Raw genomic sequence first — 12,988 nt, forward strand, 5'->3', positions numbered from 1 at the left:
GTTACCGCAGTCAAATACTGAACTTGATACCCATCAGTAAACCATGGCAGTGGCGCCGATCACTTTTTTCCCAATGGAGGCCGAAGCTCACTTATAAACTTGGAATGAGGCAGCTGGCAACACTTTCTTGCTCTGGATGCTTAAAAGTAAATGGCCTTTAACATCGGCGATCTTACCAATGGGGGCAGAGCCCCCACTGATTTTTCCCAATGGGGGCTTCGGCCCCGCCGCCCCCATGGGATCGGCGCCACTGAACCATGGATGGATTTAATTCACGGGTTAAAGTGACTGAAGTTCAAGATAGCGAATCTGCTATTTTATTCGATGATATTTCCATCAGCCAACATGTTACGACAAAGAGTGGTTTGTGGCATTTGTTGAAGAATAAAACTATGGTGAAAATGAGTATTTACTAAATTTCATGCGTAAGAAGGTTGCGTTTTTACGTGGCCAAACAAAATCGAAAAATGTTACGTGCCCTTGCAAAATATTTTAATTTGTAATTTATCAAAACCAACACCTATAGACTCAACTGGCAATGTAAGTTACCAAAGAAAGATGTTTTAATATATTTAGAAAAATATTTCAATAATATACATCTTTTAAAGTTCGCCCAATATTCCGGATATAAAAATATAGCTTTAAAATTAAATTATTTTTCAAAAAATATAATGCGCTAGTTTATTCAAATATTAAAAACAAATTAAATTTGCATACTAATTAAAATCTTTTTAAAATGTCAGATATTAAATTTCTGTGGCAATTTTAAGAAGTTTTTATTAATAATCTTTAAATTCTATAGAATCTCAGATTTGGTTATTCCGTCTGCCAGTGGAAAACAAAACAAATATATGAAACGATACTTATACCGTTAGAAAAATAAGGTCTAGAGGTAACAAAAATTGGGTTTTATAAATATTTAAAAGTTGCACCACATGACGAAATATACCCATATGGTTCAAGATTAAATTATTTTTAAAATCTAATGCGCGGTTTTTTTTCAAATATTTACAAAATTAAAATTTTGCATATTTTTATAAATTTATTAAAAGTGTTATAAATTTAAAAAATGGGCAAATTTGAAGTTTTTATTAAAAATCCAATAAATTCTATAGAATATAAAAATAACGTTTTTCGAGCAATATCACAGATTTTGTTTTTCTGGCTGCCAGTGGAAACAAAACAAATATACGAAACGATACTTATACCGTTAGAAAGATAAGGTCTAGAGGTAACGAAAAATGTGTTTTATAAATATTTAAAAGTTGCACCACATGACGAAATACCCATTAGCATCAGACCCCCCGAAATGTTTATTTAATTTTTTTTTAAATTTTTAAAAATCAACTAAAATGTGTAAATTGTTTTGGAGATTTTATCCAGATTCCGTACTATACACTTCATAATTAAGGAATATTTCAAGTTGATATGTTAAAAAAATAAAAAGTTATTAACACTTTAATCTTGGGGTATAGATTTCCCAAAAAACATAACTAAATTTCAGGGGTCTACCAAATTTCATAAAAATCGCAGGACCCATGGTGGCATGATTGGCTGAAACCATATGGAATGGCCCTTTTAACAAAATTAAAAATATATTAATTTATTATTTGTTAATTATATTTGGAAAATTAGCAGAGTACATGCAGAAAGTGAAATTATGAATTATTATTTATGAAATATTACATCAATGTATGAAATATTACATCAATGTATGAAATATTACATCAATGTATGAAATATTACATTAATGTATGAAATATTACATTAATGTATGAAATATTACATTAATGTATGAAATATTACATCAATGTATGAAATATTACATTAATGTATGAAATATTACATTAATGTATGAAATATTACATCAATGTATGAAATATTACATCAATGTATGAAATATTACATCAATGTATGAAATATTACATCAATGTATGAAATATTACATCAATGTATGAAATATTACATCAATGTATGAAATATTACATCAATTTATGAAATATTACATCAATTTATGAAATATTACATCAATTTGTGAAATATTACATCAATTTGTGAAATATTACATCAATTTAATAAATATTATTCCATATTACATCAATTTATTATATATTATTCCATATTACATCAATTTATTATATATTATATATTATTCCATATTACATTAATTTTTTATATGTTATTCCATATTACATTAATTTATTATATGTTATTCCATATTACATTAATTTATTATATGTTATTCCATATTACATTAATTTATTATATGTTATGCCATATTACATTAATTTATTATATATTATTCCATATTACATTAATTTATTATATATTATTCCATATTACATTAATTTATTATATATTATTCCATATTACATTAATTTATTATATATTATTCCATATTACATTAATTTATTATATATTATTACGTATTACATTAATATATAATTATATATTACTACATTAATATATAACTATATATTACTACATTAATATATAATTATATATTACTACATTAATTTAATATTATATATTACTACATTTATTTTTTAAGCGTTGGTTCTTATTTATTCATACAACAAGCAATATCTGCAAAGCCAAAACTGACTTGTACGCAGAAAAACATAATACAAGGATAGGAATAAAAGATCAAAATATAGAAAACAACAAAGCGAAAAATAAAATCAATCAATTCTCTAAATCTAAGAAGGCTGTTAATTTTGAGCGGAAAACAGAATAACGTTTTTCAGTTACGATTTCATTTGGGAGCGAATTCCGTACATTAATGACACTACTTGAAAAGAAATGAAAACAGACGTAAGTTTTAGTTTTGGGCTTACGAAGTTTGAGCGTGTGACCACGGGTTTTGGACTCTTCGATAAAGAAAAATAATCGGAAAAATTAAGTACTAAGTCATTATAAAAAAAATTGTGTAAAAGACTTAATTTATTAATTTTGTGTCGAATAGGAATAGAATGAATAGTGAGGGCTTTTAGCAGGGGGGGGGGGGGCAGGGAGCTTATCAAATATTAATTAATTTATTATTATTATTATATATTACTACATTAATTTATTATTATATATTACTACATTAATTTACAATTATATATTACTACATTAATTTATTATTATATATTATTACATTAATTTATTATTATATATTATTACATTAATTTATTATTATATATTATTACATTAATTTATAATTATATATTATTACATTAATTAATAATTATATATTATTACATTAATTAATAATTATATATTATTACATTAATTAATAATTATATATTATTACATTAATTAATAATTATATATTATTACATTAATTAATAATTATATATTATTACATTAATTTATAATTATATATTATTACATTAATTTATAATTATATATTATTACATTAATTTATAATTATATATTATTACATTAATTTATAATTATATATTATTACATTAATTTATAATTATATATTATTACATTAATTTATAATTATATAGTATTACATTAATTTATTATTATATAAATTGCTGTACAGGGATGTTACCTTATTTTGTACCTGTATTCCAAAACTAGGCGTACTTCGTACAGGCAAATTTTCGTAGGGCTTCCCCTGGCATCTCCAACCGTAAGACAGCTATACTGAATTGATACACTCCACACCCAAACTCATTTAGATCCCACACTCGGAAAACCGTTACCCCTAGAGACGAAGAGAGTGTTTTCAAAGATCCATTTTTATGTTCTGATGTTGTAATTCATCATAATTTCGCCAAAATAAACATTAGTTTTCATTACGAATGAGATTTAAATTTATCTAAGTCTTAACGTCAAATGGTAACAGGATACGTTCCCGGAAGTATGTTTTGCCCAGTCGCTACCGGGAATGACAAAAGTGTCATACTTCTTTCTATTACTTTACCTATGCTTTAATTGACTCCCATATTTTGAATCAAACGTAAATATAACAAAATGTCGTTTTGCAAAGATAAAATAATGTTTTCCAAACAAACATAAATCAACGTAAAATGAAAACCGTACAAAGACACGTGTACTTGTAACGGTGTAGGTGTCGATTATTGGGAACATTCTACACGTAGGTACGTGTTCTTCCTTCAAGTTTTCGGGGCGAGCTTAATCTTTCCAATACTGTCAACTTTTCAGAGTTTTAATCGTTGACACTTTATTATTTTGTTGAATTTGTTCACTCAAACAGATCTCCGAAAATGTATGAATGGACTTAACAAAGGCCTATTCATTTTCGCAATCCAAATAACGGTTTCATATAAAAACTAACACGTAGATCTACTTTTGCAAATTCAGGTGAAAAATGTAGCCGTCCTTGGGATTTACCACAATTAAAAAATTTTAAAAACCACCTTCGCGTAACCTTCAACGTAAGCCAAGATTTTAACAAAAATATTTAAAATAATGTAAACAAGAATTCCCACCCTTCTTCCTATTTCTAAAAACCAAAGTTAAAAATAAAAACATCTAAGCAACGTTTAAATAGAAGTGAAAATAAGTCTAGAAACGGTCTCGGAAACTACCTGACAATGCTTCTATCTTTAGCAATTTGACGTTTCGTGCCAAAAATAGGCTTAGCTATATATTCCAATCGCGCGCCAAGAAAATAACATTTTAAAAAAGGCCTACCTCTAAATCTAAACGTCCGTTGCAAAGAAACTGGTATCCGTAATTGAACAAAGTTGAACCACCAAAAACCAAACCGCACCACTTTCACGTTACGGTTAATCGAAAATGTTCATTGGTAACCAACAATTTCGCGTTCGCCCATTAGCTAAAGGCGTCTGCTACGAAATGTTACGCGGAAACGATGAAATTGAAACTTGGACGAGTTTCGGTAGAGAGAGAAAGAGAGACGAAACTCGGCAACAGCTCCGCAACCACGTGACGAGCTACTAAAGTTACGACTTACGAGGAGTGAAAAGTTTTCTCAAAACCCCGCGGGAATCCTCCGCCCCCCAACACACGCCGTTCGAAGCGCCAAGGACGAAAAATCACTCTCTACATTTTCTATGAGAGGTTAAATCGAATAATCATCTGCTAAAAACTCCATAAACACTTGTAGAGGCTAATGGTAATAGTTAGTGTAGGGAGCTGTTGGCTCGAGTGGCATGACGGGCTTGCCACCTCCCTCCTACGTTATATTTATTTATAAAATTGGTTTCCGAAATGTGAAATTAAATCATACACCATAATTATTAGACTTTGTACTCCCTTTGAGTATTTGCTACCTTATTTCCAAAATGAGATATCTCAAAAAATAAATTTTAGTGAAAAATTATTTAAGATTAAATTTTGTATTACGCAACACTTTGTAAGAATAGTAAAAAAACGATTACTTTGTAACTATGCCTACACAATTTTTATTATTTTATCTAAAAATGAAGGTCTAAATGAGCGTTTGAAAAATGTAAATTCTTTTATATCGATTTATCTGGATTTGGAATTCATGCCGATTTTAGTAGAAATCTACCATAGTGCAGGAGTTTCTGCTGGATAAATAAAGGTTTTTACTAACAATTTCTTTTTTGGTTGTTATCAAAGAAATTGTACGTACTATTAGGCTATTTACGTTAATTTTAATTAGATTAAATGTACAGATTTTACGTTAGGAAAAACGTTTTAAGATTTATTTTTTAAGCTGATTTTACCATGAACTTAAAAATAGGAATCAATCATGGATAGTAGATTTTAGAGGATCGGTAAAAAGCCTGGATCTTAGCCCCCGTAAACCAATCACACTAAGGGAGTCGGCCAAGGTTATTTGAAAAAACAAGTATCGCTAAGAGTGGACGATACTGTTCGAAAAAAGAAAAAAGATAAACACGAAGTACGTTTTTACGCCAAAAGGGATTTTTTCACGTTTTTATAGATTAAATATGATATACTAAATATCAGTTGATATTTTTTATTGAATTAAAAAACCAAAATTAAAAATTACTAAAATATAAAGCGCCAAAAATGACGTAACAATATCAACCGCGTTAGATTGCCATTTTGAAATTTTAAGATCACGTGGTACAAACGACCTTGCTAGACTCCCTCGGAGTCTCTCGAGCTGATTGATCCGCGGGGAGAAATAAAATGCACTGTGGAAGGGTATCGAAAACCTGTCCTCTTAATTTACTGTCCATGGATCAATGTTTAAAAATGTAATCAGTGACATAGGTTGATTCTTTGTTTGTGAAGCTCTATTGAAAATACATTACTTCAGGGATACGCAAAGTAACTGATGCGCCATCTACTATCAGAGTACGTAATTTATTTTAATCGCATTTTTACAAAACTGAAATAGTACCCGTTTTTATTAGAATTAGGACTTTTCGTCGGAAAAAGGCATTCAAACGTTTTTTTAAATAAACATATCAAAATATAATTAATAAAAACAACCTAAAATGCAGTAAAATTATGCGAAAAAGTATAAAAGTCCATAATAAAAAGGGGGCAAAAAAGCTAAGCCCTAATAAATTAAAGTAATGATAAAACTTAAAAAATACTCGTACCAAAACTTTGAAAACAATTTATTAAAATGCAAGTAAGATTATTTATAAAGTTAAATTTACAAATAACGATGATGAAAAACTAATAGCGTCTGCTTTAGCCACTACCTATCTAAGTTTCAATGGCGAGCCAAAGGGGGCGTAGCTATAATTTTCAGTGGTGAATTGAATTTGAATTTCCAACGTCGATTGAAAACCTTGTATTTGGCGCTCCAGAAATCAAGGACGCAACTCAAATTAAACTCTTTTTCAACATAGAATCCATGCCGCCATCCGTTGACAAGTTTTGAAACTACTATATCTTTTTTTTCTATTCCGTTGAAATTAAAATTCGTCTGCTACGATTTCTTACTGGCTGCGCCTGCATGGCTTAGGTAAGGTTTGAAGGGATATTCTAACAAGTATTGTAACAATTAAATAATGGAACATAAACGTATAGTTTTACCGGGTGATGATTTAAGTTCGGAAATAGATCTGAACTCGGAAAGTCCCGTAGTATTAGGCCCAGGACTTAAAAAAGATCCTGAGAGAATAATAGCCACTAAATGTGGTATCTTGCGCCATCGGAACCCGAACATATTCTGGATTGATTTTCACCAAAAAAGGTTAGGGCTCGCTCTTACTGGTTGCGGTAATTCTAAATTAATTCCTTATTACTTTTCAGATATGTTCCAGCCAAAGGCGACACGGTTATTGGTATTGTTACGGTCAGAGGAGGTGATACGCTTAGACTCGATATAGGTAGTAGCGAACCAGCAGTGTTATCATTGTTAGCATTTGAAGGTGCCACGAAAAGAAACAAGCCTTTAATACAAGTTGGAGACATTGTCTTTGCTCAAGTGTTAGTGGGTAACAAAGATACGGAACCCGAATTGGTTTGCGTGGATAAACATGGCAAAAAAGGACGATTGGGACCGTTAAGTAACGATGGATTCTTATTCAGTGTTCCATTGGATTTAGTCCGTAAATTACTCTCACCTAGTTGTCCCTTTCTCGAGTTAACAGGGAAAATATTTAAATATGAAATAACAATCGGAATGAATGGTAAGATATGGATCAAGGCTGGAACTGTGCAAAATACGATGTTACTTTATAACTCAATACTTTTAGCAGAGTTTATGACTCCATCTGAAATAGCGGTCATGAGTTCTAGCATATTTCAAACTGTGTAGACAAATAAGTGTTCAATAAAATAAATATTTTAAGGAAATTAAATCTGTTAAATATTGAGTAATATTTTCTGGTTTTCCTTGTTTTTAATATTAATAATACTTTTTAACAAATTGAGATTCCCAAAGTTTAGGCTCTTAATTAAAGGGCCACACCAGCGTTTGAATTTGACCTTTTTCACACGCTAGTTTCAAGAATAGCATGTTCTAACAGATATGACCAATCCTAAGTTTGGGCTGAATTTTTCAGATGGTGGTGTAGACCTTTAAATTGTAACATTAATTTTTTAGATATTTGGGTACTTTTAATTTTTTAATTCTTTTCTTTAATATTTTTTTGGTCTAATATACTTAATCTGATCCTCCTCTTAAACCTAGAAATAACTGCATATTTGGAAAGTCACAAAAGGTTCCAATTTTTTTTTTAAATCAGAAAATTTAACATGTTCACTATTTACTTTAAATAATAAATTTCGTCAATCAAAAATAACTTTTAAGTTAAAAACATGTAATTATCTTATAATTAAAAATATAAATTAAGCTAGCCAGAATTAATCTGCTGAAAAGGCCGCAGGCAGCCCTTTTATAAAAGGCTGTGGCTATTGACACACAAAGTTTGGTTTGTGTAATCCTTATTGACACACAAATTGGTTCGTTAATTTTTTCTTTACACCCACTATTGACACACGGTACTTTAAATAATAATTAATTCGTATTTTCGTAGTAAAAAACTAATGGATTTTTGTATTAATTATGCGTCTAAGATTTCAATTAGACGCCAGCTCCCGACCTGATGAGAGGCTAGTCGTTGTATTTTAATGAAATATTTTAATACGTACTATTTTAATTATTTATCTTAGTAACATTTCTTATTGACACACAAATTGGTTTGTGTATTTTTTCTTGACACACATATTGGTTTGTGTATTTTTTCTTTACACCCAAATTGGTTTGTGTAATTCTTATTGACACACAAATTGGTTCGTATATTTTTTACTGGCACACAAATTGGTTTGTGTATTTTTTATTGACACACAAACTGGTTCGTTTATTTTTTCTTGACACACAAATTGGTTTGTGTATTTTTTACAGACACACAAATTGGTTTGTGTAATCCTTATTGACACACAAATTGGTTCGTTTATTTTTTCTTGATACACAAATTGGTTTGTGTAATCCTTATTGACACACAAATTGGTTCGTTAATTTTTTCTTTACACCCACTATTGACACACGGTACTTTAAATAATAATTAATTCGTATTTTCGTAGTAAAAAACTAATTAATTTTTGAACTAATTATGCGTCTAAGATTTCAATTAGACGCCAGCTCCCGACCTGATGAGAGGCTAGTCGTTGTATTTTAATGAAATATTTTAATACGTACTATTTTAATTATTTATCTTAGTAACATTTCTTATTGACACACAAATTGGTTTGTGTATTTTTTCTTGACACACATATTGGTTTGTGTATTTTTTCTTTACACCCAAATTGGTTTGTGTAATTCTTATTGACACACAAATTGGTTCGTATATTTTTTACTGGCACACAAATTGGTTTGTGTATTTTTTATTGACACACAAACTGGTTCGTTTATTTTTTCTTGACACACAAATTGGTTTGTGTATTTATTATTGACACACAAACTGGTTCGTTTATTTTTTCTTGACACACAAATTGGTTTGTGTATTTTTTACAGACACACAAATTGGTTTGTGTAATCCTTATTGACACACAAATTGGTTCGTTTATTTTTTCTTGATACACAAATTGGTTTGTGTAATCCTTATTGACACACAAATTGGTTCGTTAATTTTTTCTTTACACCCACTATTGACACACGGTACTTTAAATAATAATTAATTCGTATTTTCGTAGTAAAAAACTAATGGATTTTTGTATTAATTATGCGTCTAAGATTTCAATTAGACGCCAGCTCCCGACCTGATGAGAGGCTAGTCGTTGTATTTTAATGAAATATTTTAATACGTACTATTTTAATTATTTATCTTAGTAACATTTCTTATTGACACACAAATTGGTTTGTGTATTTTTTCTTGACACACATATTGGTTTGTGTATTATTTCTTTACACCCAAATTGGTTTGTGTAATTCTTATTGACACACAAATTGGTTCGTATATTTTTTACTGGCACACAAATTGGTTTGTGTATTTTTTATTGACACACAAACTGGTTCGTTTATTTTTTCTTGACACACAAATTGGTTTGTGTATTTATTATTGACACACAAACTGGTTCGTTTATTTTTTCTTGACACACAAATTGGTTTGTGTATTTTTTACAGACACACAAATTGGTTTGTGTAATCCTTATTGACACACAAATTGGTTCGTTTATTTTTTCTTGATACACAAATTGGTTTGTGTAATCCTTATTGACACACAAATTGGTTCGTTAATTTTTTCTTTACACCCACTATTGACACACGGTACTTTAAATAATAATTAATTCGTATTTTCGTAGTAAAAAACTAATTAATTTTTGAACTAATTATGCGTCTAAGATTTCAATTAGACGCCAGCTCCCGACCTGATGAGAGGCTAGTCGTTGTATTTTAATGAAATATTTCAATACGTACTATTTTAATTATTTATCTTAGTAACATTTCTTATTGACACACAAATTGGTTTGTGTATTTTTTCTTGACACACATATTGGTTTGTGTATTTTTTCTTTACACCCAAATTGGTTTGTGTAATTCTTATTGACACACAAATTGGTTCGTATATTTTTTACTGGCACACAAATTGGTTTGTGTATTTTTTATTGACACACAAACTGGTTCGTTTATTTTTTCTTGACACACAAATTGGTTTGTGTATTTATTATTGACACACAAACTGGTTCGTTTATTTTTTCTTGACACACAAATTGGTTTGTGTATTTTTTACAGACACACAAATTGGTTTGTGTAATCCTTATTGACACACAAATTGGTTCGTTTATTTTTTCTTGATACACAAATTGGTTTGTGTAATCCTTATTGACACACAAATTGGTTCGTTAATTTTTTCTTTACACCCACTATTGACACACGGTACTTTAAATAATAATTAATTCGTATTTTCGTAGTAAAAAACTAATGGATTTTTGTATTAATTATGCGTCTAAGATTTCAATTAGACGCCAGCTCCCGACCTGATGAGAGGCTAGTCGTTGTATTTTAATGAAATATTTTAATACGTATTATTTTAATTATTTATCTTAGTAACATTTCTTATTGACACACAAATTGGTTTGTGTATTTTTTCTTGACACACAAATTGGTTTGTGTATTTTTTATTGACACAAACTGGTTCATTTATTTTTTCTTGACACACAAATTGGTTTATGTAATTCTTATTGACACACAAATTGGTTCGTTTATTTTTTATTGGCACACAAATTGGTTTGTGTATTTTTTATTGACACACAAACTGGTTCGTTTATTTTTTCTTGACACACAAATTGGTTCGTATATTTTTTACTGGCACACAAATTGGTTTGTTTATTTTTTATTGACACACAAACTGGTTCGTTTATTTTTTCTTGACACACAAATTGGTTTGTGTAATTCTTATTGACCCACAAATTGGTTCGTATATTTTTTACTAACACCACTTGGTTTTTGTAATTCTTATTGACACACAAATTGGTTTTTGTATTTTTTCTTGACACCCAAATTAATTGGGTTTGTGTAATTCTTATTGACCCACAAATTGGTTTGTGTAATTCTTATTGACACACAAATTGGTTTATGTAATTCTTATTGATACACAAATTGGTTCCTGTATTTCTCGTGAACGTTCCTTTAAATCCATTTCATAACAATTTCCAGTTTCTCATCGCGACCGTTGAACAAAGTTGAGTTTTAATATTTGCAGTGCCGGATTAGCCATATAGGAGAACTAGCAAATGCTACGGGCCCCGCGCCTAGATCCATTACCGTAACTAGGCAGGTGCCACAGGACCCGGAAACGAGGTTAAAAAATGTAATGGTAATCTCAGTAGTGACGTAGCTTCAGATTTTGGGCCCGCCAGCACTAGACTCCATGAACCTTTTTTTTGGAATTTACCGTTTAGAAAAGTATGGTCATAATTTTGAATAAGCCCCCTTAGGCCCGCCTGCATTGCGGTCTCGGCTCTCCCGTAGCTTCGCCACTGGTTCACAGTGGTATTCATTAAACCTTTAACATACGAAAGTACAGGGATTGTCACAGTTTTGGTAATTATGTCACTTTTGGTTTAAGCTTTTTGAACCCCAAATCGCGCCCGGCCTTACATGATTTTTCTGGTTCCCTGCAGTGGCGTAGACAAGGGTGGGTTTCCGGGTCCAGACCCTCCCTTGGGCTTACCTTTGAGTGTACTAAATTTCCACCCCCTTCTCGACCCCTATCTTAACATTCACATAGTTCGACCCCCCTTGACGAATTTCAGGCTACGCCACTGGCTCCCTGTACGCTTTTTTATCTGACCTACGGCTATCTGGTTAAGACTGGTTTCGGTAACCGACGAGGCCACAGATATAGAGCGCCGCTTTATTCTCAGATAAGTGCTAACATATCTGTCTTTATGTTGCCTACCTAATTCAGTCATCTAGCTAAATGTTTTTATACTTTTAAATTTTTATATGGCAACAAAACATTGGCTTAGTTCCTCCAAGCCAATATAAATATACACTAAAATAGTATATCCGCAGTTATCGCGGATTAAAGATACAACCCGTTAATATCAGACAATCTAAGTGTATCCGCATACTGCCGTTATAGTAAAATATCTGTTAACTGCTAAAGGTATATCTGATTAAAAATAATCCAGTTAATCCGTGAAAGCAACCGATACCAGATCACCTTTAGAACCCCTACTTTGATAAGCTTCCTAAAACCGCCACTTTACTTTGACGTAAGTAAGGGTGTCGAGTTATTATGGTGGAAGTGATACCATAAGTTTATAATGGTGATACCATATGTAACATAATCACTCATAAGTATGCCATAAAAGCATTTTCGTGAATGAAATTACGTCACTTACAACTCCGTGACGAAAAATGCGTTATCAACTTTACTGATGGGAAACGGAAGTTAGTGAGAATTCGTCGAGCGTTTCTGGCGTCAAGTTTAGCTTGTGCCTCGCGATCACATGATTTCATTTCCATGGTAACCTTTTCAATAAGCATTTTTGAATTTTTGGCTCCGCTCAATGTATGTTCCGCGTGAAACAAGGTCTCATTGAAGTTTTTTCAATGGAAATATTATGAGTAATTATGTTACTGTTTGTTACATATGGTGAT

At 30.6% G+C, this 12,988-nt stretch overlaps 3 protein-coding genes across 5 annotated transcripts in view; 2 read left to right on the forward strand and 1 right to left on the reverse strand.

The window, feature by feature from the left end:
• The window catches only part of LOC149951381 (uncharacterized), a 212,112-nt gene extending 207,260 nt beyond the window's left edge, over positions 1 to 4,852 (reverse strand). The window contains exon 1 of one of the 3 annotated variants that reach the window (XM_090168025.1): positions 4,654 to 4,851. The gene's annotated coding sequence lies outside the window, so the exon portion shown is untranslated. Of the gene's footprint in view, positions 1 to 4,653 lie in introns of all 3 variants that reach the window. The other 2 variants (XM_090168028.1, XM_090168027.1) reach the window with 2 other exon arrangements.
• Positions 1 to 12,988, forward strand: part of LOC149951382 (uncharacterized) — a 435,419-nt gene that overhangs the window by 169,777 nt on the left and 252,654 nt on the right. The gene's annotated exons all lie outside the window — the stretch shown is intronic.
• Positions 6,776 to 7,724, forward strand: Rrp40 (exosome complex component Rrp40). The gene is made up of 2 exons (XM_090170007.1): positions 6,776 to 7,129; positions 7,189 to 7,724. The coding sequence occupies exons 1-2, from the start codon at positions 6,945 to 6,947 to the stop codon at positions 7,694 to 7,696; spliced, it is 693 nt and encodes a 230-aa protein (XP_090026133.1). The 5' UTR covers positions 6,776 to 6,944; the 3' UTR covers positions 7,697 to 7,724.

This window comes from Leiobunum rupestre, chromosome 3 (genome assembly GCF_980474605.1).
Source record: "Leiobunum rupestre chromosome 3, qqLeiRupe1.1.hap1, whole genome shotgun sequence".
NCBI lineage: Eukaryota > Metazoa > Arthropoda > Arachnida > Opiliones > Sclerosomatidae > Leiobunum > Leiobunum rupestre.